The sequence below is a fragment of the Onychomys torridus genome, chromosome 1 (genome assembly GCF_903995425.1).
Source record: "Onychomys torridus chromosome 1, mOncTor1.1, whole genome shotgun sequence".
In the NCBI taxonomy this organism is placed as follows: domain Eukaryota; kingdom Metazoa; phylum Chordata; class Mammalia; order Rodentia; family Cricetidae; genus Onychomys; species Onychomys torridus.
The window spans coordinates 81132993-81151514 of NC_050443.1; the positions used below are offsets into that span (position 1 = coordinate 81132993).

The 18522-nt window shown below is 48.5% G+C and overlaps 3 protein-coding genes across 8 annotated transcripts; 2 read left to right on the forward strand and 1 right to left on the reverse strand.

The window, feature by feature from the left end:
• The first annotated feature begins 2419 nt into the window (after positions 1 to 2419).
• Positions 2420 to 5683, forward strand: Anapc15 (anaphase promoting complex subunit 15). 6 transcript variants are annotated; one of them, XM_036187467.1, is made up of 6 exons: positions 2420 to 2539; positions 3813 to 3897; positions 4023 to 4147; positions 4688 to 4747; positions 5039 to 5176; positions 5333 to 5683. In XM_036187467.1, exons 3-6 carry the CDS (start codon positions 4028 to 4030, stop codon positions 5378 to 5380), a joined length of 366 nt encoding a protein of 121 aa, XP_036043360.1. In that variant the 5' UTR covers positions 2420 to 2539; positions 3813 to 3897; positions 4023 to 4027; the 3' UTR covers positions 5381 to 5683. The 6 variants fall into 6 exon arrangements, with proteins under 6 accessions (XP_036043360.1, XP_036043369.1, XP_036043320.1 ...); XM_036187476.1 differs by having other exon boundaries at positions 3813 to 3867; positions 4018 to 4147; XM_036187427.1 differs by having other exon boundaries at positions 2421 to 2539; positions 4018 to 4147.
• On the reverse strand, positions 5013 to 8677 carry LOC118583793 (transmembrane O-methyltransferase homolog). Its single transcript, XM_036187491.1, has 3 exons — positions 8141 to 8677; positions 7226 to 7422; positions 5013 to 6745 (listed from the first exon to the last, which is right to left on the reverse strand). The coding sequence occupies exons 1-3, from the start codon at positions 8454 to 8456 to the stop codon at positions 6425 to 6427; spliced, it is 834 nt and encodes a 277-aa protein (XP_036043384.1). The 5' UTR covers positions 8457 to 8677; the 3' UTR covers positions 5013 to 6424.
• Positions 8678 to 12408: 3731 nt separating this feature from the next.
• Lamtor1 (late endosomal/lysosomal adaptor, MAPK and MTOR activator 1) lies at positions 12409 to 18347 on the forward strand. Its single transcript, XM_036187412.1, has 5 exons — positions 12409 to 12609; positions 16437 to 16582; positions 16794 to 16871; positions 17187 to 17313; positions 17751 to 18347. Exons 1-5 carry the CDS (start codon positions 12568 to 12570, stop codon positions 17841 to 17843), a joined length of 486 nt encoding a protein of 161 aa, XP_036043305.1. The 5' UTR covers positions 12409 to 12567; the 3' UTR covers positions 17844 to 18347.
• The last annotated feature ends 175 nt before the right edge of the window (positions 18348 to 18522 follow it).

Here is an 18522-nt window from a genome sequence, read left to right on the forward strand (position 1 = left end):
ACTACTTATTAATATCGGTGGGAACTGTTTACCACCTTCATTCACTTTTGATGACCTCACCCAATTGTGTAGTTTAGACACCATAATTCCCAAGCATGAAATATCCAACCCAGCTCTTCCCACTGATCTGCAGACCTGCATGCCTATGTACTCAACATCTCTAATCTAAAGGACATTTCAAACTCCACAGAGTGTTCCACCAGAAACTTCCTTAGTCTTTTCAACCTCAAAAAATGGCAACTCCTATCTTCCAGTTGTTTGAATCAAAATTTATGGTTCCTTTCTTCCATGAATGCTCTACAATTTATATCCTTTCTGTCAGCAAACCTTGATTTCTCAACTTTTATTTTTGTTTTGTTTTGTTTTGTTTTAGAGAAGATCTCTCTATATAATCCTGGATGTCTTGGAACTCACTACATAGACCAGGCTGGCCTCAAACTCACAGAGATCTGCCTGCCTCTGCCTCCCAAATGCAGAGATTAAATGTGTACACCACCACGCCCAACTGATTTCTCTACTTCTAACTTATTCAAAATTCATCCACTTCTTGTTCTCTATTTCTGGATTTTTAAAAATTTTATTTTACCATATATGTAGAGTGTTTTGCCCTATCAATTTTTTTGTTTCTGGAGCTAAGGACCAAACCAGGCAAGCACTTTACCCTGAACTAACCCAACCCCCCCATATTTTATATTTTACTCTCAGTATTTACTGCAATCTTACAACTTTTATTGTGTTCTTTATTAATCTCCTACTAGAATAGATGCGACAACAAAGGGAGAGATGGTCTGGTTTGCTCACTGTTGTATATTCAACACTCAAAAGAGTGATTCACATATATTTGGTTTTCTGGGTTGGTTTGTTTGATTTTTGGAGACAGGGTCACTCTTTGTAGGATTAGCTGCCCTGTAACTCTCAGAGATCGGCCTATCTCTGCCTCCCAAATGGTGGGATTAAAGGCATCAGTAAATATTTAAGGCATGAACAAAAAGGTTGGCCATTTCCAAATATAATCTTCAAAAAGGATGACATTTCCAAAGGGTATATTTTACACTTTAATAAAAATCTGTTTTTCTGTTTGTTTTTGAGACACTTTTATTGTTGTTTGTTTTTCAAGATAGGGTTTTAGTGTGTAGCACTGGTTGTCCTGGAACTCACTCGGTAGATCAGGCTGGCCTTGAACTAACAGAGATTCACCTGCTGCACTGGGTGTAGTGGAACATGCATTTAATCCCAGCACTTGGGAGGCAGAGATAGGCCAATCTTTGTGAGTTCAAAGCCAGCCTGTCTAAAAAATCGAGTTGCAAAGCAGCTAGGGCTGTTACACCGAGAAACTCTGTCTTGAAAACCAACAACAGAAAATGCACTGGTTGCTCTTCCAGAGGACGCATGTTCAACTCACCAGCACCGCCATGGTGGCTCACAACCATCTTTAACTGCAGTTAGATTCCGGGGATTCAAAAACCTGTTCTGAGTTCTACAGGCACCGGGCACCAACATGGTGCAAATACGTACATATGCAGGCCAAACACTCATACACATAAGATAACAATTTAAATAACTTAAAGAGGCGGCATGGTGGTGCACACCTTGACTTCGAGGCCAGCCTGGTTTACACAGTGAGTTTCAGGCCAGTCAGGAATATACAATGAGACCCTGTCTCAAAAAAGAAAAGGGCTGGAGAGATGGCTCAGAGGTTAAGAGCACTGGCTGCTCTCCCAGAGGTCCTGAGTTCAATTCCCAGCAACCATGGTGGGTCACAACCACCTAAGGTAAGATCTGGTGCCCTCTTCTGGCACTGCAGACAGAACACTGTATACATAATAAATAAATAAATCTTGCCTAGCAGTGGTGGCGCACGCCTGTAATCCCAGCACTCGGGAGGCAGAGGCAGGTGGATTTCTATGAGTTCAAGGCCAGCCTGGGCTACAGAGCTAGTCCAGGACAGGCTCCAAAGCTACAGAGAAACCCTGTCTCGAAAAAAACAATAAATAAATAAATCTTAAGAAAGGAAAAAAAGAAAAGGAAATAGTATGGATATGATGTAGTTCCGTGACAGGTTTGTTTACCATGTTTAAAGTATCCTCACAAAAAGAAAAGGATGTGTTTAGACGGGAAACTGAGTCTGAGAGAACAGAAGGATGGAAACAGATGTTCCTGAAACGCGCGACACTCAGAACGTTCAAACCAGCGAACATTGGAAGCCTTCACTCCCAGGAGATAAATGAAATTAGCAGGCAAGCACCGATGACGACGGGGGGCGGGACTAACTGGACGCTGGGGCGGGGCCAGGCAGAAGAAACCCGCTGGCCGGAAATTCAAGGCGGGGCCAATAGGTAGGCCCGGCGAATAAGTGTCCTCTCCCAGCTAGTACGTGACTAAGGGACGTCAGCATCACTTCCGGTTTGGGAGGCTAGAGCGGGAAACAAAAGGAGACGGAGAACGCATGCGTTGAGTGGGTCCCGGATTCTGGTGGGCTCTTCCGCTCAGGCCTGGGGAAGCGCTTCCGGGTCGCTGCCGGCTGCCGGCTCTTGGCGCGGTAAGTGCGGAAACGAAGCTGTTGCCGTCTCCTTGCTCGTTCTTTCTTCCTGCTTCCAGAGAAACCAGTTCCTTTGACTCGCCTCCCCAGCAGCTCATCTATTCGGCTCCTTTACGCTTAACGACATCCTGCTCATTGGCCGCTTCCTCGAGTCTAAGCCCCACCCATCACCCAAGTTCCGTCATTCATTGGTTTCACTTCCTGTCACCCAGCATTTCTTTCAGTTAATTGGCTTCAGCCGGGCCGCGCGCATTTTTTGCGATTAGCTTCCCTATAAGGACAAAATCCTGTCAGAGACCCGCCCCTGCCTCCTTCCTGTTGGTCAAGCTCACAGTCATTATCATAATGAGCAAAGTATGGGCGGCGGTGGGTAGGGCTTTAGGACACGGTCTGTCAGTACTTTTGGCATGAGGGTGGGCGCTGTTCGCCTGTCACACGGGCCTGGGGAGCTTTGGTCTGGGGAATGGCAGCGGCTAGTTCTGCGTGGATCCCATTAGAACAAAAGCTAGAGTAGAGGCGAGTGTGGTGGCTGGCGTACGCCTTTAATCCCAGCATTCGGGGGCTGAGGCATGCGGATCTCTGTGAGTTTGGGACTAGCCTGGTCTATAGAGTGAGTTCCACACCAGCCAGGGCTACGTAGTGAGACCCTATCTCATTTAAAAGAAAAAAAAAAGAGAGACACCGCTTCTTTTTTTCTTGCGCCCTTGCTGCATTACTGGGCCAGGATCCTTTGTGTGTGTTCTAAGCAAGCCCCACCCAGTGTGCGACCCAAAGTCAAGCTTACCTGTCACTGGGTCTTATGAGCTGATGGATTTTAATTCAGCTTCTTGATGATCTTCCTGGTCATCAGCTTTAATCCATAAAGTTGATTTTATTTGTTCTCTTACATGTCAGTTCATCATTCATTCTTCTATTTATTTGTTTGTCTATTCATCCATGCTTCCTGGTAATATTTTATCTTTGGTTGTGTGTAGTGCACTTTGACTGTGGTCAGTGAAAGAGGTAGTTCATGCTAACATTTTTGCACTGGTTGGATGTGATATGAATCAAGAGTAAGAAATGAGTTTTTTGTGTGTGTGTGTGTTGTGTATGTTTAAAGAGAATTTTTCCTAGATCCCTGCTATTGCTAATTTTGTACATAATCACAATGCCACATTCCATCTCTGGCTCCCAGTCTCTTCTCTCCTTGAGTGGCATACAACTTTATCCATATTTTATTTTGTTGTCAGAATAACTTTGAAGATGATGATTGTTATTATCCCCATTTTCACAGATGAGGAAACTGAGGCCCAGAGGGGTTAAGTGTATTGGCCAAAGTCAAGCAGCTAGTAAGTGATGGAGCCAGGACTCAAACTCAGGTCTGTCTGATTTCGAGAGGGAAGGAAGCTGCTCTGCTACCTCCCACTCCACCCCACCTCTAAATCAAATTACAACCGCATTGAAACAAAACAAACATATTGACTGACCCTTTCCCTCAGCTTAGGCGCCATGTCCACCTTGTTCCCTTCCCTGCTCCCTCGTGTGACTGAGACACTGTGGTTTAATCTGGACCGACCCTGTGTGGAGGAGGCAGAGCTGCAACAACAGGAACAGCAGCATCAGGCCTGGGTGAGTGAGGACCAAGCTCAGCGTGGACATGGCCTCTGGGTCATGACCTTGCCTAATACTGGAGACCTGCTTAGGAAAAGTACTTTTCTCTGAGTTGGGAATGGTCAAGCTGGGTAGTTGGAGGCTAAAGTTCTCATTTTGTGGTACCCTAACTGGCTGAGGGACCATAGGACTTTAGGGCTAGATTAGATGTCAAGCTCCTGACAGCCTAAGTTCTTTTCTATAAATCACAGGACTTAATCATTTTAAATTAACTACTTAATGAGGACCTACAATATTCTAGACCAAGTGTCTCACTTCACCCTCATCAGAATTATATGAGAAAACTGAGACCAAAAGACTTTACATATGTCCATTAATTTTATCAGGAGCAGATGACAGGAGAAAGGGAGGATTGAATCTTCCTGAGAACTAGGGATGGGGGAATCTTTGTTTCAGCATTTGGTGGTCTTCTAAAGGGAATAGTAAGCTAGTCCCATGCCCTTGACCTGCTGTGCTTGGGCCTTGGCCCTGCTTTTCCCCACACTCCTTTGCCCACAGCTCCAAAGCATCGCAGAGAAAGACAACAACCTAGTACCTATTGGCAAGCCAGCCTCAGAGGTGAGTGGCTGGGGGGATAGGGGGGGGGCGGTTTGTGAAGCCCAGCAGACCAGGGCTTCACTTTAATTTCATGGCCTTGCTTCTGTCTCAGAATAATGTGGTTCTCAACCTGGGTAGACAGCTAAAGTGGAAACTTGGGGGGCAGGCGTGGGCCTAGCACTAAGGTCCTTTGGGTCATGCTGCAGCCTGCCGTACTTAAAGTGGGTTAGGAAGGAGGAGGCTCCAAGTAGGCCAACTCTTGACCTGGTCCAGGTAGCCCTGAGAACTACAGACTCTCTCTTGCCCTACCAGCACTATGATGATGAGGAAGAAGAGGATGATGAAGATGATGAGGACAGTGAAGAGGATTCAGAAGATGATGAGGACATGCAGGACATGGATGAGATGAATGACTATAATGAGTCACCTGATGATGGAGAGGTCAATGAGGTAGGCGGGGTGTAGGGGAGTGCCTTTGTTCCTAGGCTCCTGCCCCTGATCTAATTGATGGCCAAGGGATGCAGAAACCCTGGCTCTACCCAGGGGCAGGATCTGGGCTGAGGCTGGCTGAGGCCCCTCCACACCCACACCCAGCCTCCTCTTCAGGTGGACATGGAAGGCAACGAACAGGATCAGGACCAGTGGATGATCTAGGTAGACAAGCCAAGGTGGCCTCAGGGTGATTCCAGGCCACCCCAACCTATCTTGCATCCACAGCTTCAGCCCCTCAGCCTGCAGAACCAGCTTGTGGCTGTAGTGTCTAAAGCTTTCTCTTAGGCACTTTCTCAGCTGCTGCCAGGACAAGGTTTCCTTGGGCCCTCCCAGGCCATCAGTCTTCCCTCGAATCCCTAGAGCCTGAGCCCATCCTACCTTCCTGGCTGGTACCTCATTCCTTGGTTGCCAGGTGTGGTCCCTTTCTAACGCTCTTTAATAAAGACACAGGACTGATTCTTTCCCCCAATGTCTATTCCCTGTTTGTTGGTGGGACCCAGAGAAGTCCAGTATCTTTTCCTAGACATTGGGAAGGGGTCATTTAAGGGATCTCAAGCAAACCTAATGGACCAAGTGGGCCAGGATTGGAGCCCAGCCTTCTCTGATTGATGATTCCTGTGGCCTAGCTTGCACCAGATGCTCTACAGGGCCTCATTGTCTACAGCTGCCTCTGATCCCATCCAGAAGCTGTCTGAGACTCACAGCTGGGAGGCTCTGGGCGCTGCCCGCCAGCTGTCTCTTTTTGTTGTAATTTATTTATTTTATGCTTAGAGACGTTTGTCTGTCTGTATGTATGTATATCACATGTGTGCCTGTGCCGTGTGAGTGCTGGGAACTGAACCCAGGCTCTCTAGATAGAGAGCAACAGCCAATGCTCCTAACTGTTGAGCCGTTTTTCCAGCCCCAGTGTTACGAGAAGAGACTGAATCTCAGAAGAGGGAAGGACTCAACAAGAACAGAACTAGGCTGAGGCTCAAGCCTCTTGCTTCCAGCTCTCTAGGAGAGGACCTTGTGGGGCCAAGGAGACTGAGAATTTGACACTTTGGATCAGTATGGAGGCTGGGGTCGGGCAAAGTTGAGAAGAAAGCCTCCCCAGCCTGAACCTAGCATATGCTGGACACTAAACAGAAAGGGAAAGGGGATATTCTGAGGTCCTTGCTTGAATGGGGTTGGGATTGTACCAGTAAATATCCCAGGTCCTGGAGCTCAGCCAGGGCCAGCATAGGTGAGTTGGGCTATGCCATCCTTGATGGCAGGGAAGTCTGGGAGGCTGGTGTGGTGGAGGCGACAGCGATAGCGGCCGCAGCTCTTGGTGTATTGTAGGAAGCGGGGTGCACCAGGAAAAAGCACATGGTCAGCCAGTATTGTGGCACCATTTGGAAGCAAAGCATGGGCCTCCAGTAGCTGCAGATCCCTTAAGTAATATCGAGGTCGATGTGCCAGGAGCACCAGATCTGCCCGATTCAGCTGGTGCTGAGCTCTTAGACATGGGATCACTTCCTCTGAGCTTCCCGCAATGACTTCCACCTGTGGGGAAAGCCATAGCGAAGGTGAGACTAAGGAGGACTGCTTTCCCACTCCAGACCCTCCGGATCTACCTGATGTCATGCCAGGCACTGGTCTAGGCCCTCACGAGTGTCTCACATTACCTCTGGTCTCAGAAATCCGGAAGTCAGCATCACTATTGTAATTTCTATTATGTGTCCATAGAAGCTGACAATCAGAGTATGTGCTTTACCTGAGGTCACACAACTAACCGAACAGTAAGCTTGGGCTCAGATTTGCCTGGCTATGGAGAGCCTCCTCTTAGCTGCTGCTTTTGTAGTCCAGTAGGAAATAAGAGCAAATGACTCTGGATTGAGGGGTAGGAGCTACATGCCCTCCAGTAAGCCAGCTGCCTGAATGGAGCTGCTTCCTTGAATGGGAGGCCCTCACAAAAGAGGCTTGGCTAGAGCAATTCCTGGGGTAGTTGAGGAGAGACCAGCTTTGGGGAGATGGGAGCCTGACCATTTGCTCATCGAAGCCAGCCAGCCGGATGAGTTTTTCAGCCACTGCTGCTGTACGAGGGTCCCGCTCCACAGTAAGAAGGCGACTCCCAGGGGGCAAAGCACGTGCAATAAGCAGTGTAGAATATCCACAGTAGGTGCCCAGCTCCAGCACACAAGCAGGGGCCTTCTCTTCCACCAGCCGCATCAGAATCTGACCTATGGGGCAAGATGGCTGTTGTAGAAGACATCCATAATGGGTGTGCCCAGAATCCAACATGCTGCTGTGCTTGCTTCATGTTGTATTTATAAATGGGCTGACAGGCTGACTGCCCTTTCCCACTCCTATGTCCATCCACCTGGCCAACTCGAACCCAGGCATTCTAGACTCTTTAAATGTTCCTTCCTCCCGGAGGGCCCAGGCAAAAACAGCCACCCTACCTTCCAGGTTCCTGAGACATTTTCAGTTTCATATTCAAATCCCTGCACTCCCTTATTGCTCGTTGACTTTTTGATTTTGGAATTGGATAAATCTCTTAATATTTAGAAGTACTGTGCTGTCTAAGCAGACAGCTATCCTGAATTAGATGTGGAAGTCTCTAGTAGGGAAGAAAGTCCAGAACAGATAATTACAAAGCTGAGTTATGATTATTCCCCTGTGTTATGCTCTTTGAGGCCAGCATTTGTTGCTGGTTCACCCTCTGTGACTTCTACCTCCTCCCTCAGCACCTGGTACAAAAGAGTGGCAATAAATGTCTGCTGGATAATTGAATAACTTGGTCCAGGCTCCTCATTTCCAAATGAAAAAAAAAAAAAAAGTCATAAACACAATCATGGACCTTCCTATTTACCCAGTAAAGCAGTGGGTAATGCCAGATCTTTCTTCACCATCTTGGGATTATTTCTGAAACAGAAGGCTAAGGAAGGGGACACTGACCTTTAACAGGGCCCATGTGGCTCAGGTACTCGCAGCAGCTGCTCCAGTGGTCTAGAGTGGTGAGGATGTGACCAGGGTCTCCGGGTAGGGCATGGGTGAGCACGTAGCTGAAGGCCCGCTCTTCAATTCGAAGTCCTGACAGGCAGTCCCTGAAGCTTCGTAGCAGGACTGTTCGCACCAGCAGTCGGAAATGATGCCGGTATCTCACCAGCAGCGTCACCACGAGTGGCAGGAATGCCAGCGCGATGGCAGGGGACATTGTCCCTACCTGGGTCCTAGGGTAGAGGGGGCTGGCAGGGAAACCCACATGTACCATTCGCCCGTCGTGTGTGCAGCCTTTATCGGTTGCAACTCTTATCCAAACTGGCTGAGAGAGGCTGACTTTTGCCAGAGACACAGCAGAACTGGAATTTGAATCCAGTTGAAGCCTATGCACTTTCCATGCCTGTGTTTAGCACCCTACCTCAACTATATCTCTTAGTCATGACTGGGGATCCATTTCTATATTGTTCCCTGTCCCCCCACTTTTTGACTTCCCTAACACCACTCTTCAGGATCTTTTTCATCAGTTTCTTGGGGTATCTTCCTCCCACTGTACTCTGATCCATTCATTATAGTGTAGCCAAAGAGAAAAGCTTGCTGGGCATACACTTTTAATCCCAGCACTCGGGAGGCAGAGCCAGATGGATCTCTGTGAGTTCGAGGCCAGCCTGGTCTACAAAGCAAGATCCAGGATAGGAACCAAAACTACACGGAGAAACCCTGTCCCGAAAAACCAAACACACACACACACACACACACACACACACACACACACACAATTAACCCCCCCCCCAAAAAAAAAAACCAACAGAAAAAAGCATTGTGTTCAAATCACTTCACACTCCCACTCTGCTTCAGTAAATGGTATCAGAACACTGCCTACAGCTGGAGAGATGGCTCAGTGGTTAAAAGGACTTGCTGCTCTTGCAGAGGACCTCAGTTCAGTCCCAACACTCACATGGGGGCTCACCAACATAACCCCAGTTCCGGGAGATCCAACCCCTCTTCTGACCTTCAAGGGCTCACACGGTGGTGAATGAGTATAAGCAAAACACAAAATCTTAACAGCAAAAACAAAACAAATTGGAGAGATAGCTCAATGGTTAAGAGCACTGAATGCTCTCCAAAGTTTCTCAGCACCCACATCTGGTTGCTCTCAACTGTCTGTAACTTCAGTCTTGGGGGATCTGAAGCCCTTTTCTGGTCTCTGCAGGCACTGCATTGCACATGGTGCACAGAAGTCATTCAGGCAAAGCATGCATACGTATAAAATAGAAATAAAATCTTTTAAAAATAAATACTATCCATGGTATTTTGGTGTACACTTGTAATCCCATCATGAGGAAGGCCAAGGTAGAAGGATCTCAAGTTTGAAGCCAACCTAGGCTACATTTGAGACTCTGCCTCAAAAATAAATTCGCCCTCTATACCATGTTAGGTTGGACTGTCTTTTTTTCCATCCAAGAGCTCTTCCTGTCTGCTCTGCTCTTGAGCTGTTCATCCTCCTTGGGTCTATGTATTTTCTCCAGTCCTGTTTCATCTTTTGTATTCCCCTCCACTAAAAATTTGCTTTATATGTGATGTATGCACATACCCCACTTCCACACCATTCAGCTTTCTTCTCAGGACCTTCTATAGGGGTAGCTATCCTTTTGTCTCCCACTGCCCCCTTGCCCAGATCTGACCTTGGCAAGTTGTTTTTGCAAAACCCTTGGTTGGAAGGGGAGTGTATGCTAAAATTTAGAGTATATGAATGAATGTGAAGAAGTTTGTGATATGGGCATGAATTGGTGTGCTTGGAAACCCACAAGGCCCTGCTTACCTGGGCTGAAGTCTCCTAGGAAAGACCAGAGTACCGGAATTGGAAGTCCTTGAGAGGAATAACCCTGAAGAAGGAGGCTGGACCTGATTTCAATTATTGATGCTGAGGCTGTTGTTACCTGAGACCTGCAGTTCAGGTTACCAGGCCTAGAGACAAATTTCAGCTGCCTTTCCCCGCACCTCCCCTCCCCACCCCCCACCCTCAGGAACCTTAGAGAAACTTAGCAAAACTCTAGGGTCCTGATTTGAAGAATGAATAAAAGCTGCTAGGTCTGGTGACTTCTCCAACCCCTTGGGATCAGGACATGGGGCATGATATAAGCCAAAATAATTGAGACTTACATACTCAGTTCAAAATCCACATTTTCTGTAAGTGTTAGGGCATAGGTCACAGAGAAGAGTTAGACTCTGTCCCTGTCTTTCAGTGGCTCACATTTGATAGAAGAGATGAAGTCAGAAACAATAAAATACACTGTGATCACCAGACTAGGGAATTCTACAATTATGAGGGAGTGGCATACTGTAGGCAGTAAATATTTGTGGGTTGTTTTTTTTTTTCCCGGAGCTGAGGACCCAACCCAGGGACTTGCGCTTGCTAGGCAAGTGCTCTACCACTGAGCTAAATCCCCAATGCCTTGTTTTTTTGGGTTTTTTTTTTTAAGATTGATTTATTTGTTATGTATATATTGTTCTGCCTGCACGCCAGAAGAGGACACCAGATCTTATTATAGATGGCTGTGAGCCACCATGTTGTTGCTGGGAATTGAACTCAGGACCTCTAGAAGAGCAGCCAGTGCTCTTAACCTCTGAGCCATCTTTCCAGCCTTTGGGGTTTGTTTTAAATTTACATATATGTATATTTGGTCTGCATGTGTGTCTGTGCACCCTGTACGTGTATAAGGCCAGAAGAAGGTGTCGTTTATCCTGAGACTAGAATAATAGATGATTGTGAGCCACCATGTGGGTGGTGGGAATTGAAATGGGGTACCCTGGAGAAGCAGCCAGTGCTCCTAGTCACTGAGTTGTCTCTAGCCCTAACATTTGGTAATTTAATAACTGAATGCCACTGGGTGAAGTCAAGAGATGGAGGTGCTCAGAATAGGACCAGAAAAGGCAAACAGGAAGATTTGTATTTGGGTTTTGAAGATTGTAATCCCTGATTTGAAGGGAGGAGTGTGTGCACAGGCAGAATTCACCTTAATCAAGAAACTGCCAAATAACTAGAAAGATGGCTTAGTGGCTAGAGGCCACCTGCAGAAAGCCTGACAACCTGACCTTAATCTGTAAGAACCATATGGTGGAAAGAGAAAACCAACTCCCACAAGTTATTCTGTGACCTCCATATGTGCACCATGACACGTGTTCACACTTATATATGTACTCAAAATAAAAAATAGTTTTTCCAGGCATAGTGACATATGCCTTTAATCCTAGCACTCGGAAGGCAGAGGCAAGTCGCTCTCTAAATTCGAGGCCAGCCTGGTCTACACATCGAATTTTAGGCCAGTTAGGGTTACATAATGAGGCCTTGGTCACACATACACACACCCACACACACAGTCAAATAGCTCCCTTGGTCACACACACACACACACACACACACAGAGTCAAATAGCTCCCTTGGAGACACACACACACACACACACACACACACACAGAGTCAAATAGCTCCCGAGTGAAGTACATCACACACACACACACACACACACAGTCAAATAGCTCCCTTGGACACACACACACACACACACACACACAGTCAAATAGCTCCCTTGGACACACACACACACACACACACACACACAGTCAAATAGCTCCCTTGGACACACACACACACACACAATAGGCTCCCTGGACACACACACACACACACACACACACACAGTCAAATAGCTCCCTTGGACACACACACACACACACACACACACAGTCAAATAGCTCCCGAGTGAAGCACATCACACACACACACACACACACACACACAGTCAAATAGCTCCCTTGGACACACACACACACACACACACACACACACACAGTCAAATAGCTCCCTTGGACACACACACACACACACACACACACACACACACACACAGTCAAATAGCTCCCTTGCACGCACGCACACACACACACACACACACGCACACACACACACGTCAAATAGCTCCCGAGTGAAGCACATCCCATTCAACTCCACGAAGCTACTCGCCCCTCTCGTGGCACTGAGGCGTTAATCTTGACAGACACCACGTGACCAGACACCCAACTTGCACTCCGGCCAGGGGGCGAAAGGACTCAGAGCTACAGCCTGGGACAACAAAACCACGTGACGCTCCTCTCGAATCACGAGCCACGCGGCCAGGCACGTAGCACGCGCTTTTCCATTGGTTGGGGGTGGTCACGCGGGGGGCGGGACCGGAAGCCGAGATTTGGCTGTGGTGCCGAGAGGCTTCGGGACAGGCTAGGCGGGGGAGGGGAGCGGGCGGCAGCCCCGGGTCATGTGACCGGAAAGGCTCCTGACGGACGCCGTCCCTCCTCGGCGCCGCCTGAGCGCCCGGCCCGACCCCGCCATGGGGTGCTGCTACAGCAGCGAAAACGAGGACTCGGACCAGGTGCGGCTGCGGCTGGCGGGGTTTGGGACTGTGGGCGCCGACCACGGGACGTGGGGCTCAGGAAAAAGCCCGCAGCGGCCGGGAGCCGGCCTGCAGGCTCACTGAGTACGGAGGCCTGGAGGGGACAGATTACAGAGGACGCCAAGCCGGGCTCCTACCCTCTTAAAGGTCTAGTTTTACTCCAGCCTAGGGCGGCCGCCTGACTCGGCCCCTCCCCTCCACTTTCCAGTCCCCTCGTACTTACAGCTGAATCCTCAGACTGGTTTCTGGGAAGCATCCGCTCCCTCAGACTGCCGTGCCTTCACTGCTGCTTGTATAAAGACTTTACGAACCCATTCTAGAGATAGGTAATTTGAGGCTTAGTCTCCCGAAATAAATCAGAAATTTGTGTATGTTCTGTTACTGGTGTTAAAGATGTAATGTCACTGCTGGCCTAGTGTCGGAAGGCCTCTGGAAGTTGGTGGCATTTGAGTTGGCCAGTGAAGAATTTAATAGAGTGAAGACATCGGGACTTCAGGGAAGCAATAGAGTTTAGCTTTGATCCATATAGAGGAAAGAAGGGATAGTGAGCTCATTTGTTTGAGTTTGGCTTGCTGCTCCCTGCCTATGCCTGAAGGTTCCTCTAGCTAGAAAGTGCCTCTCTGAAAAATGTGACTGTGCAGTTATTCCTTTCAAGAAAACAGTAACTTGGAGAGACTTAGTGTTTTATATTTTAAATTTTCCATCTTTCCCTGGGTGCATTCTCATCTCTCTCCACACCACAATCCCTGCCCTTTTGCCTGACCACTTTTGAGGAGGGGAGACTTGCAAGGCTGGGTCTCAGGCCACTGGCCATACCTTTTATAGTTGCCTCAAAGCCTGAGTTCTGCTTTCTGCACACAGTAGGTACCGAGCCATCAAAAACAGTTTCACTCAGTCTAGTGGAGGATACAGTCAGAGAAATAAGTGATACCACTGTACTTGGGGAGTTGTTTTTTCCCCAGTGAAGGTACTTTGGGTTAAGAACTGCAGTTTAGGGAAATGTGATTTGTATGGCAGCGTGAGTGGTTCCTGATCAGGTTATTTGACCTGAGTTTGACATGCCCTGTGGCAAGAATCTCACTTCATCCTGACCTGCTAAAGGAGAGAACAGCAAAAACAGGAACCCACCACAAAACATCAAAGAAGGAGAGGGCAGTATTCCTGCCTAGTGGGACAATGTCTCTTAAAGCATGTGGTCTGTTGTGGGGAAAGGATACCAAATTTCTAGGTGGGAGAGCTGGACTTGATTCTCTCCCAAAATTCTACCTTCCCTTAGATTGAGTCTCATTTCTGGATGAGACAAGGTCTCATGTAGCCCAGACTGGCAAACCTGCTATGTAGTTGAGAATAACCTTGAACTTCTGATTCTCCTGCTTCTGCCTGAGTGCTGGGATCACAGGCATGTGCCCTCCGTGGCCAGTTTATGCAGTAGTGGAGATCAAACCCACTTTATGCTTGCTGGGCATGTGCTGTACCGTGTGCTATACCGATAGGGTCATATCCCCGCCCCCTCTTAAGTAAGCCTTCCTATCTTCACGGTCTGGCCCTTTAGTATAAGAAGAAAGCCATCCCTGTTGGCTTACACTTGGAATCCCAACAGTTTGGAGGCGGAAAAGGAGAACTGCTTCGTTTGGTCAGTCTGGTTACATAGTGAGTTCTAGGCCAGTTTTGAGGTACACAGTGAGTCTCTGTCTCAAAGAAAAAGAGAAATGTACAAACATTATGGTCTTCAGAAGGCTTTTACATTGACGGTCGTATGAGTTAACATCTGTTTGAAGCTCAGAGGAGCTAAGATTTAGCTAACCTTAGAAGTACTCTAGCAGGTGTTTTTAAACACAAGACATGCTTTATGTGCTAGGAGAAGCTCTGAGGTATCCATTGTGGGCAGACACCACGGATCTGTGCTAAAGCAGATAGTGAAATCTTGACTCAGGCTGTATTGGCTTGGGAGGCAAGCTTTAATGTGGCAAACTTACCCCATGTACCACTCACTCTTTGGGCGTCAGGTGATGTCATTAACTTTTGGGGAGGGGTATCTCTATGTAGCCTTGACTGGCCTGGAACTTGCTATGTAGACCAGGCTGTTTTTAACTCAGAGATCTTCTTGCCTTGCTGGAGTGCTGGGATTAAAGGTGTGCATCACTACTCAGTTTGTCTGCTCTTTGGAGTTGCTGGGCCTCTTCAGGAAATTAGAAACACAACCTTGTTCTTGAACCCCTGGTGGGGGAATGAGGGTGAAGATTTGTCAGGAATGGGGCTGGGAAAAGCAGGCATAGAAAATATTTTGAGTCTCATGATGAGCCAGCTTTCCTTAGAGATCCTTTCATCTTTGGCAAACACTTTATCTTTCTAACCTGTTAATACTGAGGAAGGAGAAAGATTGTCTGGGAACCTAGAGGTGATGGGGCAGAAGGCCATAGATGCTTCTTCCTTTTGCCAGGGTGAACCGGGTCAAATGGCCTGAGGAGGAAGAGCAAGGTGGAAGGGTTGAGCTTGTCTGGGTGGGGCAGGCAAGACCAGGAGGAAGTAGCTCTCTGGAGGGAGAGTTAGGACAAGGGCAGCTGGCTCCTGCAGCAGGGAATGTAGGAACTCTCCAGGCTGGGGGAGTGCTGGGACTGGCACTTGACTACTAAGGTTGGTGGGTCGGTGTTGGCTAGCACCCCCTCTTTCTTCACACTCTACTCCTTGCTTTCTGTGGACTGAATAGACATCCAGCAGGTCTGCTTATCCAGATTGCACCTGACACAAAACCAGCAGAGATCTGCAGCTGATGGACTCAGGGCAGTATTGAGCCTAGAAAGCAGTAGACTAGAACAAGGGCCTGAACCAGGACAAAGAAAATACAGTTCCAGAAGGTGGAGACTTTGGTTTAGTTCTAGATCGGTTCTGGTGAGTGTGGTTGTCTCTACAGGCTAAGAGTAGCAGGGCTGCTAACGACAGAGGAGGCTGTGTTGGGCAAAGAGTGTAGTTTGGCAGGGAGAAACAGCTCTACTGTTCCTCTGAGTTCAGCACATACTAGGTACCAGGCCACAGGAAGGTGAACGCCTGAGAGGAGAAAAGAACACCCAGAACATACCTGTAATCACAGCACTGGGGGAGGTAGAGGCTGGACACTGGCAAGTTCCAGGCCAGTTTGGTTATATAGTACTAGGGCAGCCTGGGGAACATGGAAAGACTGTGTTGTGTGCATGTGTGAGTTGTGTTTCTTGTGGAGGCTTTACAAAGGTCCTGGAGAGAAAGAAGAAAACAGAGATTGGTAGTTGCGTCTAAGTTGTGGGCTTTGAGTTTCTGCACTAAGGTAATGTGAGGAATGGCAAGATACAATGGGCCTGCTTTTCTCTTGGGGTCCAGGGCCTTGTCTGGCCTCACCAGGGCCTCACGGTGTTGGGGGCCAGCATCTTTGCTGGGTAGTACTTTATCCAGGGAACCAGGAAGGCTGTTCTTGGGTTCTGACTTGTATTGATTTCTCCTCTATACCCTTATTTTGGTATTTTCCCACTTCCTCTGACTTTGTTTCCAATAGCCTTTGTCCAGTAGGTATTTGATCAGTTCACTGAGGCTCCAGGACTATTGCTGAATGCCTGCTTTGTTCCTCTCTGAATTTTTCAGGTTCTCTAGGTTCATCCTAGACCACTGACTTTGGTTCAGTCAGAGAATAAATGTTTTTGATTTTGGATCCATCTGGATACTTTAGTTATCTTTATAAAAATAGTTTTAGTATTTACAGGTCAGAGCTGGTCTGAGGAGAGGAGCTGTGAGAAGAAATGAAGGTCCGGGGGCTGACTTTCTCTACTGGCCTCTCCTAGGATCGGGAGGAGCGGAAGCTATTGCTGGACCCCAGTAGCACCCCCACCAAAGCCCTCAATGGAGCCGAGCCCAACTACCACAGCCTACCTTCAGCTCGCACAGATGAGCAGGCCCTGCTTTCTTCCATCCTTGCCAAGACAGCTAGGTGAGTGTCATAGACCAGGCTGGGGCAGAGTCAGCCACGCGCCTGGGGTAGGGCAAGGTCACTAGGGAGAGATGCCTCTGGGTTCTGCCCTGGCATAATGGGCAGGTGGGAGTACTAGTGTTAGATAGCATTGGACTTGGCACCTAGCACTGGTTCTTGTCTGTGCCTCTCTGAGCACCTGTCACGTCCTCTCTGTTTCTTCTCTTCAAAGCAACATCATTGATGTGTCTGCTGCAGACTCCCAGGGCATGGAGCAGCATGAGTACATGGACCGGGCAAGGCAGTACAGGTGAGCACAGGGCCAGCCTCCTAGTTATTCCTTTCTAGCTTTGGAGTCTGGCCCCTGTCCAGGCTCTTCATTTGGGAGCAGCCCAGAAAATGACTGCAGATCACTTAGGTGCATTCAAGTCAGCCCTGTTTGCCCAATATATTTGATCAAGGGTGATCAGGCCAAAGGAGTACAGTGAAGAGAGTTGGTGATGAGCTGTAACCCTGTCACCATGGTCCCCTGGCCTGAGGGAGTGAAGCTTGCCTGGGCAGGGCAGGACAGGGCAGGCCAAGCTTTGGCCTAATTGTCCTTCCATGACCCCTCCCTCTTGGCCAGTACTCGCTTGGCTGTGCTTAGCAGCAGTCTGACCCATTGGAAGAAGCTGCCTCCGCTGCCGTCTCTCACCAGCCAGCCCCACCAAGTGCTGGCCAGCGAGCCCATCCCCTTCTCTGACTTGCAGCAGGTGAGCACTCCTGGCTGTCCCCTGCCCCTCCCCAAACTGCTTCACAGAAGGGGGGAGCCCAGCTCATTCCCACCTGTCCTCTTAGTTTCATAGCCTCCTTTCCCATATCCTTTATTCTCCCAACACATGCCCCCCTCTTCTCCCTCCCTCCTTCTCTCCCTCACTTCCTTCCAAAGATAAAACTCAGGACTTTCTACCAGTAAGCTACAACCTAACCCTTTGTTTTTGAGAGGACTCACTGTTACAGCCCAGGCTGGCATTGAACTTGTGACCCTCCTGATGTAGCCTCCTGAGTAGTGGGATCACAGGAAAGCACCAGCACACCCAGCTCTGTCTGGCTTTCAGCCCTTCCTCAGGCATTTTCTGTGTTGCTGTCCCATCCCCCACTCCCCGCTCCCTCTCATGCCTCTTCTTTTCCTCCCTGGCTCCTGTCTCAGGTCTCCAGGATAGCTGCTTATGCCTACAGTGCACTTTCTCAGATCCGTGTGGACACGAAAGAAGAGCTGGTTGTGCAGTTTGGGATCCCATGAAGAGAGGGGTCCTGGGACAGCTCTTCCCTCCTCTCCATCCCGTCTCCACCCCACCTCTTCTGGCCCCCAGCCTCACTGTGGCTTTCTACAGTACTTAACCTGCTACTAACCGTGGAGAAGAATATGGAGGAAAAGAGCCAGGCTAGAAGCCTGACAAGTGAGGACTAAGCAGGGGGGAGGACCAGTCGCCACTGGCCTTCAATTCCTGGCTGGGGTGAGTTGGGGCCAAGAGGACAGGGCCTGGCAGATCTTCACAGTCACTGTAGGGGTGAACACCGGAGACCTAGGGGATCCCCTTCCCACCCTTTCTCTTGGCCTCCAATTCACTCCTGTCCCCTTCCCTGACTTGGTGCTCAGAGGCACCTCACTAGGGATTATGACCAGGGTCTAGATGAGCTTGAATCTGAATTGAGTTTGTGTTTCTAGCACCCTGGGTTTTTACATGTTTGGTCTTTTTGTTTTTGTTTGTCACCCCTCGATAAAGGAAGTATATTCATTTGTGTTGCTGGTTCAACCTGCTCTGTCCTGCCCACCACTCCACTGTTTATTTTGGCTATTCAAGTTTGTGAGCAGTGAGATGCAGAGGAATGTCTTCAGCATCATTAAGGAGGAGTCCAGGAGAGAAAAGTTCAGGGTCGCCAGGTTTTAGCTGATAGAGTGTTGGATAACCTTAGGCAGG